Source organism: Heterocephalus glaber, unplaced genomic scaffold, assembly GCF_053883595.1.
Source record: "Heterocephalus glaber isolate CG9 unplaced genomic scaffold, H.glaber_assembly_v1.0 deba00001264, whole genome shotgun sequence".
Taxonomy (NCBI): domain Eukaryota; kingdom Metazoa; phylum Chordata; class Mammalia; order Rodentia; family Bathyergidae; genus Heterocephalus; species Heterocephalus glaber.
Window position 1 is genome coordinate 82,071 of NW_028258231.1, and position 23,840 is coordinate 105,910.

Here is a 23,840-nt window from a genome sequence, read left to right on the forward strand (position 1 = left end):
AATTTGATTCCATTCCAGTACAGACAGAACACAGCCACAGATGGTAACAGTCATGCAATTCAGCCAGTGATCAGGGATGGTGGTTAATCCTTTCACTGTCTTTGGCCTCCTTATGAATAATACAAACAACAATTATAATAAATGTCTTTGAGATAGGAAAATCATCCTTTGGATTGTTCCACATTCACATCAGTATAAAATTGGTTAAATAGATGAGGGATGTGAGGTATATGAATGAAAATGAAACAACCATAGTCACTCTCACTAATGGAAACCAAAACAGTGATAACAATAATTCAATTCTTTATGTAAGAATGTTAATCAAAATGATCAGGGCAGATATTTTTCCGTGAAATTGTGAAATTGAATATTTCATAGCAACCTTCATAAAAGTTATAACTACCATTCTATTGACTAATTTCAAAGGTTTTCAATACCACATATGTAAAATTTCTCATAATGTAATTATTATCCTTCATAATAATGAATTTATGAGTTCAGAGTGGGTTTGTAAAGAGAAACAATACTGTTGCCCTAAACAATTCAATTTCTCTGTATCCAGGCTTTCCTCTGCCTCTGGGCTATAATCTGAGTTTTCATGGAAAGAACTTTGTCACTATTCCTCTATCTAAAGTGTAGTGTCTATGATCTTCTAGAAGTTACTGACCATTGAAGATGTGAGCATAAAATTCACCCCAGAGGAATGGGCCCTACTGGATACACCTCAGAGAGAGCTGTACAGAACTGTGATGGTGGAAAACATTAATCATCTCCTATCCCTTGGTGAGTCCACCATTGTCTCTATCTATATTCAGTCATGCAAGTTTTCTAGCATTAGTTTTCTAGAATGTGTGATGCATACCCAAATAACTCTCTGTCTGAATTTGTTTATAAACCATACACCTTCATGAAAGAAAGTTTTCAATCACATTCATTTACAAGATGTTTTTAACAACCTTGAATGTTGATTTGATCAATATTTCATGCCTTTATTGCAAGCAAATCTGCAAAACCCAGAGTAAAACTGTGTATTAAATGAATGTTTTCAAAATTAGAAATTCACTAAATTATTGGAAAAGTATTATTTTAAACTCAGCATGTTAAGTTTTGAGCCGGACATGAAAATAAATGTAATGTGAGTATTCTTGAAATGTTTGTGTCAGATTCTATTTAAATAGTATTCATTTTAACCATGGACATATGTATTTTATTATTTTTGAAATATTGATAATTCTGCATTTTATTTAAAAACGGGAATGAATATAAGAATCCTGACAGAGAATCCTTTTTTGGTACACATTCTAGATTTCCATTTAATATTCACAAATTCACTCAGTGATGTTTTCTGAATATATTTCCTAGGTCTAACTTCTACCTCCTTATTTCTTCTCAATTGCATCCCATGTACTTGATCAAAATATTTTTGTTGCCACAAAAATAAAAACGTGCTTGCTTCCTTTTCCCTGAACAGGATACCAGCTCTGCGAATCAGATCTAAATTTTCTTTCAGTGGACAAAGAAATGCTGTGGAGGGTGGAAGGAAGAGTTATTCCTCAACTTCAGAGTCCAGGTAGGGACCCCTGAGTGGTGCTTCAGTACAGATCAGAGTGTGGTCAGTATGTAAAGTGAAGGCTTTTAAAGTGAGTGATGCTGTGTACAATGTGGGAGAGGACATGGGTGAATTTTTCAAGATTTCTCAGGATTTCTTTTACATGACCATCTTCAGCATGTGTATTTATCTTTGCTTTTGCTGGGGTTGGATAGAAGATTTATGTATACACTGGAGTTACCATTTCATATAGGGGCTATTGTCCTCAGAGATTCCATTAAGGATCTTTCTCTCTATACCTGAACAGGCTGTCACCATTTTAATTTTCCATAATTTAATCTTTACAAACTTCTATAATATCCAGTGCTCTATATTTGTACAACTTCTCATTGAACCTCTCTTAACATATGTATGTGGTTTAAGTGACAGTATTTGTTATCACTTGTTTCTTTGTACTTGACTTGTATTACTCATACAGAAAGTAATGTTTCATTTAACCCAATTTGTAAATGCATATATCACGCATTGGTCCTTCTCATGCCCCTCATTTCCTCCTTAACATTTCCTCTCTCCTTCCCCTCAACCTCCTCTTCTCCAATATTCTCCCAAATCCCTTTCATAGAATCTCTCTTGCTGTGGGTGATGGGATGAGAAAGGTTTGCCCAAATTTGCAGTCCAGATGAGAACCACAGACTGATGCTTCAATGCAGATGGGAGCCTGGCTATGGCATATGTGAGATGTGGCTTCAGAGAAGGGAATGATGTTTCCTAAAATGTAGCTGAGGACCCTGTGAAAAATGTCACAAGTGTTATCATTTAATTTAGTGGAACATCACAAGTCATGTGTTTTCTTATCATTGTGTCAGATTTGGGAGAGAACAATATGTACGTATTGAAATTAATTTTGTCTATATCTGTTTTCTTCATAGGAGTACTAAATGTTTTCCCTGAGTATCAGCACAGACTTTTGTTTTCATTTTAATTTGTGTGATTAATTTTTACCAAATTCTACAATATCAAATGCCTACAACCTATAATTGAACAAATGCCTAGAACATATAATTTGACACTTGCCAATTTTACTCAATTTGAGTGACAATTTTTGTGTTTTCTGTTAGTTGTATGGTAATTTGAGGGACTAATACATTTCATTTTATAAAACCTGCACATGCACACAACATACTTTGATTCTTTTCTCTTTCCCCTTAGATTTTTGCATTTTCCTCTCTCCTTCCTCTCATCCTCTACTTCTCTAATGTTTTTCCCTTTACTAACATGCCAATCCAATCACAGATTTTCTTCCACTTTCTGCTTATGAGACAAAACATGATATTTTACCTTACTAATCTGACTCATTTTATGCAACATGACCTCAAGTTTAATCATATCATATTTTGTTTTGTTTAGTTTGTGTGTCTTTGCACATAAATACACATTCTCTGCCTTCATCCGTTTTCTTATGTGCACCTAAGAAGTTTTCATAGCTAGGAAGACATGTGTTTTGCTAGAATAAAGATAGTTAAAGAGTAAAAATACTTTAGGAATTTTTTAGGAAATGTATCAACTTTTTAAGAAGTAGGGAAAAATGATAGGTCAAAATTTACTCAAAAGATTTACTCTTTGAGGAAACTTCACAGTGATTTTAATAATGAATTTAATCATTTGAAAGAGAAATTATATCTAGTTTTACCTCAAATCCTCAAGGGAATTTATTAGTACTTGTATGTGATCCTCATTCTCATTGGTGAGATGAAATCTCAAGGTAGTTTAGATTTGTAATTCCCAGAATAGTAATGATGTGGAAATTATTTTCATTTAATTTCTTCTCTTTTCATTTCTTCTTTGGAGAAGTAACTATGTACCTCGTTTTCTTTTCTATTGATGCATATGTATTTTATTTTAATTTTGCTTATGTATTCATATGTATATAGATATATGATCATACTGTTCTGTACTAAGGATTGATCTCAAAGAGTTTCTTCTGTTGTATAGTTCGTGTCTTCATTTGGCATTCTTTTTATTGCAGTGCAATAGCTTTCTGTTTGATATTATCCCATTTGTTGATTATTTCTCCTGTTTATTTTCTAATGGAGTCCTGTTCAGAAAACTTTTACATTTGCTGGCAGAGTGAAACATTTCCTTCTCCTATCTTCTTGTTCAAATAAATTTGGTAATATCCCTGGGTATTTGATACACTTTATGTGGACACTATTTACATTGTGAAAGTTTGGAATCCACTTCTAATTATCTATTTATGAAGGTCCAGTTTTCTGAAAATATTTATCAGACTAGATTTTATTCAATGCATATGGTTGTCTTCTTTTCAGGAAAATGATGGCTGTTAGTATGTCACTTTCTTTCAGTGTCCTCCAGTCTATTGCTTCTGTCTCTGTTTATGCCAATATTGTGTCAATTTTTGTACTTTTATTTTAATACATGGATATTTAATGTTGCACTGATTTTTAGCTTTCCTCAACTTTCTGATGATTGTTTTGCTTAGGCTTGCTTCTGGCTGTGTGTGTGCATGTGTCTTTTGCTGATGAATTGTAGGATTGGTTTTCTCATCTTTCAAAGAACTGTATTTAATATCATCATTGGAATTCACTGAATATACAGATCTGTTTCATAACAAGATCATGAAAACAATATCAATTCTGTAACCTCCTGAACATGAGAGATGGCATTAGTCACTGTTCCTCTTCCAAAATATTTAAGGCCAATACTTTAGAGAAAGAAGATTTTTGCTGTAATACACAATTTCTGAGGTTGCACTTTATTATTGGCCAACTCCAATGCAGAAAAGCATAAGAGAATGGCCTGAGAAGCTACACGGGTAGTGGAAGGTGGGGTTCAAAAGAGAAAAAGAGGTGAGAAGAGAGGGTCAGGTGGAGATGAGAGCTTTCCCAGTCATGTCCACATGGCCTCCACATTCCAACCAGGTCCTGTCCCCAAACTCCTATTCAACAAAGAACGTGTCAATGACCTAATCTAATAATGTCTACTTTGATGCTGTTATAACTTCTCTTTTCCATATTCAACTCTCTTTCCATATATGAATAGTAGGTGACATTTCAGTCTGAGATATAATAGAGGTCTTTCTATCTTATAATATCTGTTTCAATCCCTATATCATGTGGCATAATTCTAAATGTAGAAATAACTTAATGTTTGTTTGAACTTATATTTTGATAGTTTTTGGAAAATATTGTGTGAGAGAGAAAATCCCTGAGTTCACGACAGAACCAGATAAAAGTCTTTGAAAGTATTTCAGCAAAGCTTGACTTCTCCAGAGGGGGGAATAGCTAGGATAGACACTGCCAGGCAGCACACCAGGCAGTCACTCCACATGGCTTTATTTCTTGACTCACTGTTGTCATTTTTTATGCTCTATTAGTGGCAACATTGCCTCACACGTTCACCTGATTTCATAGTACTTAAGGAGTTATAGTGCTGAGCAGAACAGTTGCTGTGACCCAGAGGAATCTTTGTTACAAAGTTTTACTGCAGGTGGACTAGCATATGGCCATGTTGCCCCAAGTTATTCTTGTAAGGATTGGGAAAATAACCATGTGCACATTTTACAAAAAGAGAAGTTTGGCATAATAAATTCTTTTTTTTCTTTTTGGTACTGGGGATTGAACTCGATTCCTTGTGCTTGCAAGGCAGGCAGTGGAACCACTGAGCTAAATCCCCGGCAAGCATAATAAATTCTTATAAATGGAGTTATTCCAAATATCCCCCTTCATAAAAAAGTTTACTTTTTACACAAAATTTACCCTTCTTTGTGACACACTGTTTTACTTTTCTTCAAACTGAATAAAGAATTATTGACTTTTGGCATCTCGGTCTGAGGTTTATAATACTAGCAGTTTGATTTTGTAGGCAAGCAAGAATGGCTTAATAAGGGCTATCTATATCAGGCTTTGCACATCCCTGTTATCCAGGGAATGATGCAGCATCCAACTAGAGCCACTGCCACAAACACTGTGATAACAGGACTCACGATGGAGGTAGTTATTCCCTTCCATGACATAAAGCATTGATCCGTTCCATTAAAGAAAGGGTCACCTATTCCTGGGTTTGCTACTAACTCATTAGCAAGTGTTGTTACACCCTCCAGCACCTTGATAATAATACCATCTGGAGCTGTATTATTGGAATGAAAGTACAACATTGGCTGCCTGTCACTACACAGGCTCCTCCTTTTTTTCCCAAATCATGTCTAAAGTCAGACTACTTTCCCAGGCCATTTTGCTGCAGGGGCCTAACTGTTCTGCTATTCCTTTAATAGATTCTCTAATACAGTTTACAGTCCTCAGTTAGTTACAGTATTTCTCATTTGGACCATTTTGTGGATGGTGGACCAACAAAGGGTACTGAATCCAGTCCTGCTGCTATTTTATTTCTAGCCTGAAATTCTGTGGGTACTCCCTTAGGGATTGATCTAGGGTCAATATAAACATGAGAATCAGATGATCCCCCTTGTGATAAGTTTACTCCCTGGTGCAGAATAGATTTGGGGGTGGATTAGGGTTTCTAAGTGTAAGGGGGAAAGGGGTGGCCAATTGCACCAAAGCACAAGTCCCACTCCAGGTGGCCACTAAGTTCTTGAGTAACGGAGCCCCAAATACCACCAGAGCACTGCCTGAGCCAGAGCCCGTGCTGCCTGATTGCCCAGATCCTCACAGGGCCTAACTTCAGTAGATCTCCATGCACTACCCTGGAGTTCTCACTGCCCCCACTTTCTACATGTGGTGTAATTAGTTATCCAGGACTTGGGGCTTATGTATATTGTCATCGTATATCTATGATCTCTCATCATTTTCAGCAAAAGTGACAAAATCTGGCAGGAATCACTACCCCTGGCTACCTGGTCTTGAAAGATGATTGTCATGGATTCCACCATGACTGAGGTCTGTCCTATGGGAAATCAGACTACCTGAGCCTCTGGCTGACAGGCTCTGCCTGCATAACAATCATTTTTATACTTGAGATTTTGAAGGAGATAGTTAATCCATTTCTGGGAAATATGTGTTTTCTTGAATAAAGTCTAAATTGCCAAACGGGGTTGAAAGTCTTTAACTTCTACCACCATGACATTAGCAGGGTCATTGGTAGACCATAGATGTGCCATTAAGCTAGCCTGGAGGGTGACAGCCATGGCGGTGGAAGTAGAGTGTGTGTTGGGGGTGTTTTTGCCCAGCTGAAAGCAAAGGAACTGAGCAGGTCATATCCTGAGCTTTCTGTACCCAATCCATAAGTTCTAATAATTCCAGGTTCTTGATTCATGGTTTGAGGATCATCAGTAACCAGGAGTAGGAGATTACACTTCAGGGACTGGCAGTGGTAAGAAGCATTTCCTCCTATTATCCGTATTTTTAAAGGCTCGCAGAGAATTTGAAGATGGTAAGTTATCAGTCCAAACCTTATACTGAGTAGTCCACCAGATGTCATTCCTGTCATTACAGAGACCTTTTAAAACACTATAGTTATATCCTTTTTGCTACAAGGGTAGAGATATTTTTCAGCTCCAGACCGCTGCTTTTGGTTGTGCAAGTTTCTACAGGAAGGGACAAAACATGCATGAATTGTGCTATTCTAAGGAGAGGGAACCACAGTTACATTGATAGTGAAGATATGATGGGAAACCTCAGCTAAATATAAAAGTCCCATTATAATACTTGAAAGTGTACCTTGGTATCTGTGGAATTCAGAATTGGCCTCCATTTTCCCTCAGTTTCAGATGAAAGTAACATTTAAACTGTAGTGTAAGGAGTCAAAAATTTATCAGTCTGTGCATGGTGCTGTCAATTGTAAGTAACAGCTGAGAATATCTTTCCCAAGTTGGTTGGAGGTTTTCTTCTCTCCACATCTTGATCAGGGTATAATCAGTAGGGCAGTGGGATGTGGTGTACAGGAAGTTGAGAGGTGAAGTCTGTACAAGCAAACCTTGTGTCTGAGAGAAAGCAGAGTAGGGAGGCTGGGTACATAGTTTCTATGAAATGGGTCTTTTGTTTCAAAATGAGGAAGTCAGTACCCTGGTCTAGGAAGGGAGGCCATAGAGCATCTCACAGGGGGACAGACTAATATCAATTCTTGAAGCAGCTCTGATTCTGAAGAATGCAGTGGGAAGCCACTTTTCCAGGGTAGGCTAGTTTCTAGTATTACAGTAGCTAAATAACTTTTTAGGAATTGATTCATCCTGTGTTCTTTTCCAGAGCATGTAGGATGTCATGGTATATACAATTTTCAGAAGTTTATAGGTCCCTCTGTGTACTCTAAGGATGTTACCAGTAAAATGGCTCCCATTGTCTGAATCTATATTTTCCATTTGCAGGAATCAGGGAATAATTTTAAAGTGAGAATAAGATGAGGTGGAATACAGGGGCTTCTGATTGGAGGGCTGACTGTTTTGCAGTCTCATCTGCTAGCATGGTTCCCAGGCTTCCACTGAACTCCCTCCCCCTCTGGAGTCCTGGGACCTGTACTACAGCTATGTCTTCAAGCAACATGAAACTTTCTTAAACCTGCATGATCAATTCTGTATAGGGGAGGACTAGTTATTTGCTATTAATCAGGCATCATTCAACCCTGATGTTTCAAACTATGGAGCACACCAAAAGCACATTTGGAGTCAGTATAAATAGTTGTTGACCCTCTCTCTAAGAACTTTGTTCCCCATTTATAGCAGAGTACCTGTTATGTCTCTTTCTTTTGAGGAACCACATATGAAAAGCTTTATATAGTAGCAAATGAAGTTTCTCTAAGTTTGGTCAAACCTTGTCTGTTCATCTCTGAGATCCATACATCATGATCCACAGCACTTTGGGTGTTATCCTTGAAGAAGAATTCAGCAGGCTTCAGGAAGCTATGAGAGGAAAGACTGATATCATCTCTCAAAAAAAGGTGACTTTGTGCTTTAATATCTGGTAGTCAGTTAGCATTCTTCCCACATTATTGTGAAGAATTGCCTGGACTTGATGTTGTTTTCCAACCATAAAGGCCCCATCAAAGTAAGTTTTTTGTTTTCTTAGTCATCATGGTGACTGTGGTAAAGGACTGGATACACTCTGGCCAACCCCAGGTTAATGAGTCCAGTAACTTGGACAAGTAAGCCACTGGTTGCCTTTTACCTTCATGTTCCCAAGTTAGGATGCTGAGGGCCCTTCTCTTTTATGATTTGACAAATAGAGTAATGGATTTTTAATCAAGGGCAATGCCAGGACTGGGTCAGTGATGAGAGGTTATTTAAGGTTTTCTACCTGTTGGGTTTTCTTTGAATTCTGAAGATGAAGGCCAGGTTCCTACTGTAATAGAGCAAGATTTAAGCCTTTGGTTTTTCAGGGCATATGAAATTATCCATAGAGAGAAATTCTCAGATAGTCCCTGAAACTCTGTTATATTATAGAGCAGGGTGGAGGCATGTTGATATTCACCTGCACTCACTCAGGACGTAGCTTCCATCTCCCCTCACTAATGAAGTGTCCCAGTCATTCAACTTCATTTTCAAGAATTTGTAATTTAGTTCTAGTTACTGTGACATCCTGCCAAGCTAGGATATTAAGTAGGCTGATAGTGGCATGTGTCACTTCCCCTTTGAGAACCCTGGAAAGCAATACGTCATCCACATATTGAATCAACTTAATCTGGGGAGGGAGAGTGAATTTTTCAAGAAATTGTTCTAAGATTTTTCCAAACAAGGTAGATGTGTCAGTGAATCCCTGTGGGAAGACAGTATACTGATATTTTTATTTCTTCCCCTACAGGGATCCTGAAATTAAAAAGCCAATATGTCTCTACTATCTTCAGCCAAGGGGAAACCCAAAAGGCAGCTTTAATATCTCTAACCCTGAGTCACTTGTGGTGATAGAGAATTGTGCTAAGGAGAGGACAGGGGTTTCAGAGCATAGAATGCCTGTTCTGGATCATCTAGCTTACTGTTCCCTAGTCCTGTGCTAGTTGATAAGTGCTGTCCAGTGTCTTTGTTGTTGTGGTTTGTGCAGTGTTGGAGTTTTAAGACATGACTTGCAAGATTCCTGGAGCCTGTGTTTTATGGGTCCTTCTCTGATGGGGTTGAGTTGAAGACCCCCTTCTAGGGATATTGGGTAGTACTTTCTCCTCACTCATTCTCTCCTGTTCTTTAATTCAGCTGGCATCGGGGAATTGTTTAATCCACTTGGATTCCCATCTATATTAAAGAATTCAGGAAAATGTTGTATTCAGACTGGGGAATCAAGAGTTTAAGGGAGACTTTGGTCTTCTTTTTCATAATATTTAGGCCTGTCTCTAACTTAGACATGAAATCTCTGCCTAGGATATTTGTTCCTGCCTCAGGGACAAAGAGACATTTTCCATGAGCTGTTCAATTTTGAAATTTGACCTATATTGCTTCAAAAATAGAAGCCATAAATCCTTCTCTTTTTAGTCCTCATATTTAAGGGCTCTCTGATTACAGTGTAGTCTAGGAGGTTGATCATAAAATGAGATTTGGAGCACTCCAAAGTCTACTAAGAATCGAATAAATCTCCATTTTAGATCCTATATCTGGATTTATCAGAGTCCCTTGGTAGGACTCATCAACATGAAAGATCTCCTGAGCCCCCTGTTCTTTGTCATTATCATGTTTATCACTTCCCTTCCCTCTTCCATTCTGTGCAATGTGTTTAAAAGTGTCTCCTTTTCTCACATTTATAAGAGTTGTTTCACCATTTTCCTTTTGAAGTCCTTGGCCCTGGATGCCTTCAGATGGCCTCGCTTCACTTTTGACCTACTGGATTTGCCAGTTCCTTTTCCATTTGTTGTATGGCAGAGAACACTCTCCTGGCTTTTTTTTAAATCCCACTTTACATATAATTTTGTGCTTCTCCTTTAACTTCACTAGTTACTTATCATTGAAATCCTGAATATACTGAAATTCTTTGAGATATCTGGCCAGCTGTGTGTAACAATGTGGAGCTTTGCCTTGAGTTAGGGGGTCCTCAAGATTTAGTCCAGACCATTTTCTTCTTTGGTATTTTCCTCTGTTATGAAAGTTAGTTCCTCACTATTTTCCCAGGTGGATGTTAAAAGCTCTAGTTCTTGTTCAGGATCAGGGAACTGACTCCCTTATTCCTTTTACAGTCCAGTTTCTGAGGTTTCTCATGTGCTCCCATTGGGTCACATTACTATCCCACCATGGTTCCTGATTAGGAAAGTAAACATCTGCAGCTAGGATGTCAGGGGAAGCCAGAGGTTCTCAGTCCCAAAGGCCTTCTCCACTCTCCTGACCATATTCTCTCACAAGGGAATAGAATTCCTAGTACAGAGAGTACTTAATGCAGGTGTACAATTGTGGGTCCAATCACTGTTGTAATTGTTGAGCCACCATTGGGGATCTTCTGGTATGGGCTTTAGTTCCCTTTTAAAGTCCTTACTTTAGAACTGGATACAGCAGCAGTGAGGAGTCTTACCCCCACATCAGTGAAACCTCCATGAGGTGTAAAATAGCTATGGTTTCTCTTCAACTAGAGAAGGAAAGGGTCAGTTTGAACATCCTTTTCTCCTTGCTCCAGCTCCTCTTTCAGTCCAGGGACAGATGGGTAATGAGACAGGTGGGGGCTGAGGTTGCTGACAGTGGCTCAGATTGTGGTGCAGACAATGAGAGCTGAGTGGCTATGTCATCTAAGGGCTCAAACGGGAAAGGAGAGGGAATGAAGCTGCAAACACTGACTGAGAACTTGGCAGATAGAATGACATGCTACCAGCTGTGTCATCTTTTGGGTGTGAATATGAAGAGGGGGAAGAAAGCAGCTGCTGCTGTGGTGGACTGCTCCACCTCATTTAGAGCTTAATCTGTCCTGCTTGACTTGTCTGCTCTGGTAGGCTTGGCCCCTGGTTATAAGACAGAATTAAGCAGGTTTGGGAGCATCACATTACTTACTCTTTTTCCTCTCCCTTTTCTCAGTTTTTATGGGATACACACTCACTGAGCCCCACATCCAACCTCAGACATAATCAACCTCTTTTCAGGACACACAAGTTTTATCATTAATGTGATCATTCTATCAAATGTTGAGTGACCCAATCTACATTGGACCTTAACCTGAAGAGGATGTGAGTAGGTTCTTGGATCTATTTGAAACCACAGCTTTTCATTTCTGATGTATTTGTATTATTAGTTCTCTCACTGTTGTTTCAGTATGGGACCACTTCCCCCAAGGGACTACTTGGAGGAAATTTACTTTTAGTTTCTTTTTCTTTAAAGTGGTTTAAGTTTGATTATTATACATCCTGCATTTTCTAAGTATAAGATGTTCCCTAGAAGATTAAGCTCCTCAAACCTGGAGATTTTATGCTCTCTAGCCCAAACACCATGTCTGTCTCAAATGACTTTCTTGGGGGAACTGCAGATGGATCAGTGTCCTCCATTAGTTTTGTGTCTGAGACATGTCTTAATCACACACAACCTGCCCTCAGAATGACTCAACCACCAAGAAATAATTTTTACCCATTCTTGAATTTTTGACCTTGACCTGTGCACAGGGCTGCCTGCTCTGCTGTAGCAGTTTTTTTTTTTTTTCTGAGCCCTTCCCTGCATTTCTGAGAACTATCCTACCCTGGGGTGCTTGCAGAAATGAGGCACTGAACATCTAGGATCTTGGAATCCACTACAACTAGGCAGGCCACATCTCCTACCAAGGGGAGGGTGCAGGTGCCATTTCCAAGTGCATTGAGGGCTCTATGCTGGTTGCCAAGTTGTGAGACAAAAATTTTCCAATGTGGTTAATTGACTTTGAAACTATCTCAGTAAGGCTTTCCATGTTCAGAAGGGTGTGTTGCTAGGCTACACAAAGCCAGCCATGCCCCAAGCAGTCAAGTAGCCCAACTTTTATTTCTTGATTCACTGTCATCACTGTGCCATGCTCTAAAAGTGGGGGCATGACCTCTCCTTCTATCCCAATTGGCAAGTTGTTAAGAAGTCATTGTTGCTGGGCAGAACAGATGCTGTTACCAAGAAATATTTCTGTTACAGTGTTTTATTGCAGGTATACTGGAGGATGCTGAGACCACCAATCACCTGACCAAGGGTACAGTGGCAGGATGAAAGAAAGACAATACAATAAGTTAATGCGTAAATAGGGGGCCCAGGACAGACAAAGCTCTTATCTGCCTAAGACACCTTTTCCTCGAGCTTGGCACTATTTATTGAACACACAGCTTCTAGAAGGAATAAGGAGCATTGCAGGGAATACTGAAGTGGAGACCACTGACAGGAGCTGTCTCTGGCAACCAGGGAACAAGATATTCTAGTAAGCTCATATCATTGATTAATGGGAATTTTGGTTTTTACCCTGGATTAATTTTGTCCCTCAAAAATAGAGATTCATATAAAATGGATGTATGGTCAATATGCTCTTTAAAAGAAAAGACAACCCTTCACCTCATTTTGTAAAGATTCAATACCTGGGCCAGGTGTGTTTGTGCCCACCAGTAAACCCAGCATACTGGAGGCTGAGGAAGGCTGATTGGGAGGGTTCAGAGCCAGCTTGGGATGCATAGTGATTTCAACGACAGCCTCAGCTTCATTGTAAGAGCGTGTCTTAAAATAACAGAATAATTTTCTGAATTATTTTCAGTTAATTGTTTGTGATTAGAAAAATTAAGATATTTTAATATTTGGATCCTGTTGTTTTGTTTTTGTTTTTGTTTTTGTTTTGGTCCCAGGGATCAAACTCAGCTCCTTGCTTTTGCAGGGCAGGCAGCAGAACCACTGAGCTAAATCCCCAGCCCCTGGATCCTGTTGTTTAGATAAATTGGTTTTTCAATCCAAAAGTTTTCTGTTGTTGATGGGTCTTCTAATGAAAGAATCAAAGCATTTTCACATAGGAATAATCTGACTTCATTTGATATATTACATCTTAAATTATTCCTATTTCTATTACTTTCAGTTACCTAATTACTTTGATAAATATACCACTAAAATACTGAACAGAAGTTTTGGGGAAAAGCAAGGTTTTTGCTACTGATTATACCATAAATGTTTTTTGTTTTCCCATTCAGTTTAATTTTCTGTGTTTACTGAAATTAACTGCTATTAATATAGACTTTTGGTCTTCTTTATGGAGTTACTACACATGTTTTGATCATTAAAAGATATTTACTATTGGAAAGGCTTTCTGTGCATCAAATGACATCATTTTGGGATTTTCATTTTGGAATCTATTCATGTGGTGAATTATGAATTTTTATTTGTGGAAGTTTGCACCATTCTTGCATACCATGAATGATTGAGTGGCTATGGAATATCTGTGTTCTTGAATTTAGATTCTAAGAAAAAGTAAAAATAATCTTACATGTATATTTCCAAAAATATTGCCCTATAATTTTCTATTCTTCAGTTGCTATGTCCTCTGTTGTTAGTTTGATACTAGCTCTAGAAAATGAATGAAGAAGCATTCCTTCCTTTCCCATTTTGTGCAAACCTTTAGCAACATTATTGTCCAAAATTCTGGTGCAATCTGCTAAATTTCAGCAGATATTTCATGTTATTGGTCTTTCTTTGAGGAGAGAGAATTGTCTGATACTTCAAGCTCATTGTTTGTCTTGGATTTGTTTATATTTTCCATATAAGGCAGATCCAGTTTTGGTAGATCACATGTGTTGAGACTTGTATGAATTTTTATCAAGAATTACAGTGTTTTATGTCTGTTTTTAAAATATATCATTGTGATCCTTGGTGTTTCAAAGACTTCAGTTCTAATATTTACTTGTTCATGTAAGCGTGAGTAAATCAGGCTCAAGAATTCTTTATGTATGTCATTGTTTCACAGTCTAACTTTTCTAAATAAATTACATTAAATGATTATTTATTGCTATTTGTATCTCTAATTAATTTCAGCTCAGCAGCTTATTATGTATTTTCTACTTTTGGGATCTGCCTTTTCTTTGTTTTTGTTATTTCAAGGCATTGGACATATACACCTGCAGTGTTTGTTGAGATCCTTGAATGGTTAATCCAGTCAGTTATATCTATGGATTTCTGTTTACAACCTCCTTCAAAATGTCCTGCATTTTGAAATATTTTGTCTCAGTTTCCATTTGATTCCAGGTATATTTAGGTTTCCTCATTATAACTTTTATAATCCACTGATCAATCAATACTTTATATTTCAATCTTCATAAGTTTTTGTAAGATTTTAGAATTGTCTCTTTGGTGAAATTTAATTTTATTACACTGAACTACCTGTCATTTCAAGATCAACATATACTGTGCCTTGGTGCATTTGATCATTTCCATTTTCCTAAAATACTATTAATTCTTTATTTTAAACACCACAGAAAGAAAAGGTGCTCAAAAAATACTAGAAAGGATAAGGACTCAGCTCATTGGAAGAAATGACACACCCACCATCAAGGTAATGGTATGGTTATATACAATAACACTTATTATCTAAATGAAAGAAGTTTTACTGGGATAAATTAAAAATTGAGCTTAGTTGCCTTACTGAAATTTAGATGAGATTAGCCCCCTCTGAGATAGAGGCTCTGAGAATTTGGCACTTAGCTAAATTGAGTTGAGAACCACTTTGTGAACTCAGAAAAAAGTAAAAATATTATAGATGCACTTGCAAATGTATCCAAGATCCAAAATGAAATAAAAATGTCATGGGATTTGATATTACAAATTAAAAATAATTTACATAACTGATAGAAATGTCACATGCTTCTGTAAGGAAAAATAAAAGCCCATATCTCTAGATTTCAGTATTTATTTGGGAATTCTCATATGGAGAAAATACCATACAAATATACCTGGGTATATTATGAACAACAAGTGATTTTCTTCCAAAATATAAGCTTTTGTCAAAAAGTCCTTTCAGGGCAAGGGTTTAGCTCAGTGGTGCCTGCCCTGCCTTGCAAGTGCAAGGTCTTAAGTTTGATCCCTGGAACAAAAAAATCCTCTCAATTTGTGTAAAGGAATTCTTTAATCACTGCTTGGCCTTGACTCCTCACTTCTTAATTCTCACCACACATAAACATTGTATAAACTTACTGTAAGAATAAACTCATAGTCAGTAGTCATACATGGACACAGAAAACAAAATTTCATCATGGCATATTCATATGAATATCTACTGAGAAACATATTAAAAGCTGGTCACACCTTAGAAAATGTGGTATGATTCACAGTGCAGCGTAGTGATATGATTTTTATCTAATTGAGAAAGTATTTCCTCCAAGTTCTGGTCTCATGAATCATAAGCTTTACACACTAGATAACAAATGTTCTTATGAAATTTATGTGACAAAGGCATTGATCAAACTTTAAAACTTATACTACAGGAATGGAAAAATATTCAGGAAAAAACCTGTGGAAATCATCTGTGTTGCAAAACCTACAACCACGAATCCATGCATAGAAGAAACAAAATGACTGAATCTGGAATACATTCAAATAAATGTCATCAAGGTGCTAAAAGCTTTCCAAGTTATGCTGAGCTTAGAGGTCACACTAAAACTAACATAGTAGAGAAGCCATATGAAGGTTGCATGTGCAGAAAAACATTCAGTCCAACTTCTAAATTTAATCAGCAGGAGCGAACACAGACACATGAGAAACAGTCTGAATTCCAAGAGTGTGGGAAAAATTTTAATCATTCATCTAAACAGAAGAGAAATCGAACACACACAGGAGAGAAACCATGTCTGAATGCCAAGCAGTGTGGGAAAGCCTTTAATCATTTCATCTAAAAGAACACACAAGACATAAATGTCATCTGTGTGAAAGCCTTACACACACAGGAGAGAAACCATATGAATGTCATCTGTGTGGGAAAGCCTTTACTAGACCATCTTCCCTTGCCCAGCATAAAAGAACACACACAGGGGAAAAACCATATGAATGTCATCTGTGTGAGAAAGCCTTCTCTGATTCATCTACCCTTCTGCAGCATAAAAGAACACACACAGGAGAAAAACCGTATGAATGCCATCTGTGTGAGAAAGACTTCACTCAATCATCTTTCCTTGGCCAGCATAAAAGAACACACACAGGAGAAAAACAATATGAATGCCATCTGTGTGGGAAAGCCTTCTCTGATCCATCTACGCTTCTACAACATAAAAGAAGACACACAGGAGAGAAACCATATGAATGTCATCTGTGTGGGAAAGCCTTTACTACATCATCTTCCCTTGCCAAGCATAAAAGAACACACACAGGAGAAAAACCATATGAATGTCATCTGTGTGAGAAAGCCTTCTCTGATTCATCTACCCTTCTACAGCATAAAAGAACACACACTGGAGAGAAACCATATGAATGTCATCTGTGTTGGAAAGCCTTCACTAAATCATCTGGCCTTGCCCAGCATAAAAGAACACACACAGGAGAAAAACCATATGAATGCCATCTGTGTGGGAAAGCCTTCACTCAATCATCTTCCCTTAAAAAGCACAAAAGAACACACACAGGAGAGAAACCATATAGATGTGATTTGTGTGGGAAAGTTTTCACACAATCAAATCACTTAAGTCAACATAAGAGAACACACACAGGAGAGAAACCATATGAATGTCATCTCTGTGGGAAAGCCTTCACTCAATCCAGTCACCTTAGTGAACATGAGAGAACACACACTGGAGAAAAACCATATAAATGTCAACTGTGTGACAAAGCCTTCACTCAATCATCTAGCCTTAGGAAACATGAGAAAACACACTCTAGAGAGAAATCATGAACATTCTCCTGTTTTTGGAAACCCTTCAGTAAATTATGTTACTTAGTCTTCCAGAGAGAACTCACACAAGAGAGAATACATGTGAGTATCCTATGTGTGGGAAAAACTTCAATCAATGCTATAGACTTAATACTCATTAGAGAACACAGTAGACAAACCAATCATGTGTCCTCTAATTAGAAAAGTCTTCATGTATTCATCTAACCTTAGTGGGCATCAGAGAAAACTCACAGCACACAAATCATACTGAGAATATGTCTGGGGAACAGTCATCTACTCGTAATAATGATGAGACAGTTCATATACCAAAGAAAATACATAAATGTCATCTGAGTGGAAAAGCCTTAGGCCAATCTTATACCTGATGGAAAAATCTTACAATGGAGATAAACTCACCATACACATAAGAATCTCACCTGCAGGAAAAAGATTCTCCCATCATTCTGACCTTTGTTGTTGTGACAGACTGCTCACAAAGTACTACAATGAGTGTGTGCAGCACACAGTCTCCCCTGTTGTGCAAAAATATAAATAAAATGAATAAGATATCTGCTTCAGTGTTACCTGCAAAATGTGAAACTGAACAAACACACAACCTCAGTTAATGATATGGAAAATTGTTCAGTGGATGTGCTCCTCCACCAACATAACTAAGCACTTGGGGAAAGTAATTATATATGTCATGCCATGATGCAACATCTCAGATATTTTTCTGACAAGGCTTCAGATATTTCAGTCTAGAATCTAACATTTATAGAATACTTCAATCATATATATCAGTTTAAGGCCCAGTAGAAAATATGACTGGAAAATTTCTATCTGTAATGAATGTTGCAAAAGTTCCGTTCATAATTTCTCTTTAAACGATAGTGGAAAACTTCACTTGCAAGAACTTCTAGATCTCCAGCCATCACTAAGGACCATTATTCTAAGTACAATGCTTAGTTGACACAAGAATATGTGTGACTAGATAACAACTTAATAGCTGATAGGTGGTTAAATATTTTTGAGGACTATCAAATCATTAACCTGAGGAACTGATTTCTTGCAAAATAATGATCATCTCTTTACTCAAACAGCAGCATGTATGGAAATGTGAGCACACACACTGGACTAGATGCTCCATGTCAAGTATAAAGCAAAGTTCAAAATGAACACTTGCTCACCATCACATGAAGGTTCTCACCAAGAAAAGTTTCCCACTTTATAAGGCACTGGAAGAAATATTAGAGAGCTTTTACTTAGGAACTCTATGAAAATATACGTCCAGTCTGAAATACAAAAAAAAACTACTAGGCAGATATTTCAGAATACTCACATAATTATTTATGAAAAATGTTGCATATTATTATAGGGCAGTGTGATTACATAGAAATATCAAATATGGATGTGTGGGAGAAAGTAATTAACTTTCCAAAACACAAATTCAATACAGCTTCTATGCAGAGTAAAAAACTGATTTTAATTATTTCACTAATAAAACATTAGAAAGAAATTTGAGAGTTCTTTTGTAATATTGAATGCAGGTTCAAATGAATGGATTTCAGCCCCCAAACCTTGTCATGGCCATAGATATTGAGGGGCACTTACTAGTCTTAATATTTAGAGAATTTCTTCCACCCAGGTGGCTTCACCACTCCATGGCTTCCTACCAATTTCAGCAGGTCACATACACAGCATGTGATGATATGACAGACAGCTTGACTTTCCTTTCCATTTTCCTCAGGTTACCAAGGCACAAGGTCCAGGGGCAATTACTGAAACTACTGATTGGAGCATTTTTGCTGTCCTGTGACCCTAGATTTTCCTATAAATTCCCTGGGGGGCTAGATGCAGGATCTCTCACTTTTTATCTAAAAATACCTGTGATTTCTCCCAAAAGGTACAGAGTTGAATTAGTTTGTTCAAAGTCACATGCACAAGCATTTTAATCATATAATTTGAGCCAATTCTTTGATTATTGATAGTCAATATCTTACAACATATTCTTTGCTACAATAAGAGCAAGCTGCAAATAAATAACTTACAAAACTTGTGAGAGTGAATATTCGGTATAATATTTTGAAAAAATGGAAAATAAGGTCTTTAATGAATCAATTTTGTGTTTTATAAAACTTCATGTTTAGGAGATTTCTGTAACGAATCATAACAAATAATATGGAAACTTTAATTAAATGCATTGTATGCCTCCTATATTTGAAGAATCCTTATTTTCATCACATTTGAATGTACAAATGGGAAAGACAATTTTAAGCCATCTGTGAATGAAAGAATTGAATTTTGTGAAAGGACATCTAGTTATGAAATTTTATAATACAGGAAAGAATTTAAAATATATATATGAGCATATATTGGCCAGGATTCTGGTTTAGGCAACAAACAATACAAGAACGGTATGAGAGAATTTCAATTTTTCTAATGATTTCAAATATTTCACATGAAGATCAGCTGGGCTCAAGGAAGAAATCTCAAATCAAATGTGCTCGTTTCATGGCAGTAGGGGACAGAAGTGGGGAATAATTCCCATAAGGAATTCTCTACTGAGCTGTAACCATATTGCTCCACACACAAGTATGAACTAGCAACTGCAATAGAGTATGCTGTGTGTTTTATTCAGTAACTCCTCTAATCAGGCACACTGAAGCACTGCAATTCTTGCTATACTATTACATGAGGCCAGAACAAAAACACAGTAAGTTAATCTAGACTATGAAAAGTTATTTCACTCTGCATGGGAAAATCTTTCAGGAGAAGCCCAGAAAAGCCTCCACCTCAGGTCTTAGGACAGGAAGCAGAAGCAATTTCTAAGTATGAATGCTGTCCTAAGTCGCCCACAGTTCAAGAGGGAGCCGCCTTCAGAGGGGTCTTGTAGAAATCAAGTTCCTGTTTTCCCTAGGTCACCATGGCCCACTTACTGGCCCAGCTCCAAGCTTGTGGTTCAGAATGGTCTGAAAAGTGAAATTCGCCTGTCCCCTGCTGTCCACCTTGGGGAAGTGCAGGAGAGGGCTCCTGATGTGAGGGAGCTGAGGCTGGAAAGTGACAGGTGAGAGGTCAGACAAGAGAGGATAGAGTGGTCCATGTGTTAATAGAGTTGGGGACATTGGTGTGAAATATTCAGCTACATTCACCGTAAAATAAACAGGTCCGCTTCAGTGGATTCGTCTGTGACTGAATTGATGTATGTCTATCTATTGATAGAGATATCTGTCATCTGTGATAGCAAAGTGTGCATACTAAGGTTAGTTTAACTCAGTCTCCTGAGTATCAGGGAAAACAGTCCCCCTTTGTTAATGGTAGGATGGGCAGTGCTGCATTGCCAACAGGAACATGGTACTGAATGCTCTTCTGATGCATATTGGCAAGCACATTGGCCCTCCATCCCTCTTATGACATCCGTGGTGATGAATAGGACACAGTCTTGATATTCTCACCCATTGTGGGAGGGGAGGATTTTAACATCTGTCCTAGAGGACGGTAACTCCTTGGCAGGCCCATTCATCCCAATGCAGCCAAATGGCTTCACAGAGGGAGGGGAAAATAAAATCCTTACAGTACCCCATTCAGATTAGGCACCAGCTTGCTCCATTGTTCCTCTTCTGTGAAATAATAAATAAACCAGCTACCAGGACAGGCTGGCCACCAGAACAGGGTGAGGAGGAGCCCCTGGGAAGGCCCACCAGCTGATTGCCTGGATATGCGGGTGCCTCCAATATCACTCCCCCACCTGGCCTCTAGCATTTTGGCTGTGCAACTACCTGGTTGCACACTACAGAGGCACAGGGGGACATAAAAACCATTGTCCTATGCACCAGAAGTGAACAACAGAGAGAGCACCTGTCTCAGGCTCCCTGATGAAAACAAGCCCACTGGAAAAGTGAAGAGAATCTGTGCAATAAATGTACACCAGACCACAATGATTGGTAATTTGGAGGGCTCCTCAGCTCCCATCGGAAACTGGACTTTGGTCAGGGGAAAGGCAGCTGAAACCTGTAGTAGAATCTTGCAGCATGCAATCCTGCAAAAGGACAGGGATCTCAACTTGTGACTTGCAACCAAAACTCTGCCTGAATCTCACGGGTCTGGGACTAGCTTACTGAGACTTATTGACTTATAACCGCACACTGCTGCCCACCTTGTCTATTGACACAGCAGAGACAAACCTTCAGGGAGGCCCATTATTTTTGAAAGGTGATAGATTTATAACTACCACAAATTGTCATTTTCTAAGTGGTATTTGATGCTATGTTGTTGCTGATTGCATGACTTCGGCTGAGGTGTCATGACTGATCTAAACAATTTTCCTTCCTGGTATAATGAAAATGAGATAGAGGATTCAGAGGCATTAGAGACTCAAAACCTGAATACCAGCTATATCTGGAAGACACCTCTGAGAAGCAACCATTCCATGAGGGTTTTAAATACATCAACAAAGATACTTACAATAAACTTCATAACATCAACCCAGGAAATAAACCCAGGACAGTACCAAAAACAAAAATGAGAAAGCATTTAAGCAAATCACAAACCCAGACTTCCACCCCACAAAAGGCAATTTCTGGGGGAAATGAGGTGCAAACTTCTGATAATCAACCACCTGGACACCCTGAACTGATAGCACAGGAAGTAACAAAACAGATGAATGAGGCTCTAGAAAAATTCAAAGCAGAAATTATCTCCCAGATATCTACAGAGATGGTGAGCAGAAGGAAGACATGATTAGAGGCTCTAGAACAGAAACTTAAAAAAAAATTGATGATCTCAGAAACATGCTGGAAACCAGGAATGCCCAACATAAGAAAGAAATGGAATCCATGAAACAGATTCAAACAGATATAAAGGAGGTGAAAAACTCCATCAAAGCACACAGAGCTGATTAAGAGAATCTGAAGGTAGAATATCAGATATAAAAGACAGGATTATGGTGAAGGAACATGAAAACAGAGATTTCTGAAAAATAGTAAAGGAACATTAGAAATCAATTCAACAGCTGCTAGATGATGCAAAGAAGAATAACATAAGACTGATAGGAGTCCACGAAAAAGCAGGAGAAAGTACAATTGACATAAAAAAATCTGTTCACAGAAGTAATAGTAGAAAACTTCCTAGACAGAGCTGGAGAATTGGACATAGAGATAAGTGAGGCATATAGTACTCCACCCAGGCATGATAAAAAAAGAACTGCACCTATACATATAATAGTCAAGATCCCAGGAACCCAACAGAAGAACAAAATCCTACAGGCAGTTAGAGAAAAGAAACAAATCACCTATAAAGGAAGCCCATCAGAATCATGGCCAACTTCCCAACACAAACCCTCATATCAAGGAGAGCCTGGAGTGAAGCATTTCAAGACCTGAAAGAACATAACTTACAACTTAGACTGTTGTATCCTGCAAAATTATCTTTAGAAATCAATGGGGAAATTGATACTTCCATGACAAAGAACACCTGAGAAATTTCATGAACACCAAACCAGCACTCCAAACAGTCCTAAACAATATCCTAGAAAAAGGCAATGAAGCTTGCAACTCCATGGGGCTCAACAGAGGGAAGCCACCAGACAAGGTAAGAAACTAAAGGGAAAGGGGAAAAAGAAATAAGAGTCCACAACGGTAAATCATCATGACAATGATCATTCAATATCTCTCAATTATAACTATCAATGTTAATGGCCTCAGTTCACCAATCAAAAGAAATAGACTGACAGAATGGATTATGAAGCAAAATCCAGCAATATGCTGTATACAAGAAACACACCTAACTCAAAAAGAAATTCATACACTGAAAGTAAAACGATGGAAAATGGCTTTCCACGTGACAGGAATCCAGAAAAAAGCAGGGGTAGCAATCATATTTGAAGAAAGAGTAGATTTCAAACCAAAACTAATTAAGAGAGACAAAAATGATCATTACATCCTTGTGAAGTTAACAATCCAAGAGGAAAAGATGACAATCCTAAATATATATGCACCAAAAGATGATCATTAAATCCTTGTGAAGGGAACAATCCAAGAGGAAGAGATGACAATCCTAAATATATATGCACCAAATACGAATGCCCCCATCTATACAAAACAAATAGTAATGGATGTGAAAACCCAAATGAGCACTAATACAGTTGTAGTGGGGGACCTCAATACCCCACTATCACAAATAGGCAGATCATCTTGACAAAAGTTAACAACTAAATTCTAGATCTAAACCAAGCTATAGGACAAATGGTCTTAAAAGTTATTTATAGAGTGTTCCAACTCACAAACTCAGAATACACATTTTTCAGCTGCACACGGGTCAGTCTCCAAAATAGATCACATGCTAGCTCATAGAACATATCTAAGTAAATGTGAAAGAATTGAAGTTATCTCATGTATATTATCAGACCATAGTGCAATACAATTGGAGATCAATAACATAAGAAACTGCAAAACTCCCACAAATACATGAAAATTGAACACCACCCTCCTGAACGAACAATTTGTGACACAGGAAATTAAAGAAGAAATTAGACAGCTTCTACAAGTAAATGATAATACTTGTACAACATATAGGAATCTATGGGACACAATGAAAGC

The 23,840-nt window shown here is 37.9% G+C and overlaps 1 protein-coding gene across 1 annotated transcript in view; it reads left to right on the forward strand.

Moving 5' to 3' along the window:
• LOC147828149 (uncharacterized) overlaps positions 1-18,636 on the forward strand; it is a 33,734-nt gene extending 15,098 nt beyond the window's left edge. Inside the window, 5 exon segments of the mRNA XM_087211016.1 lie at positions 657-783; positions 1,472-1,570; positions 14,867-14,943; positions 15,872-16,262; positions 16,265-18,636. Of these exon segments, the coding sequence (XP_087067142.1) occupies positions 657-783; positions 1,472-1,570; positions 14,867-14,943; positions 15,872-16,262; positions 16,265-17,268 (1,698 nt within the window). The 3' untranslated portion in view covers positions 17,269-18,636.
• The last annotated feature ends 5,204 nt before the right edge of the window (positions 18,637-23,840 follow it).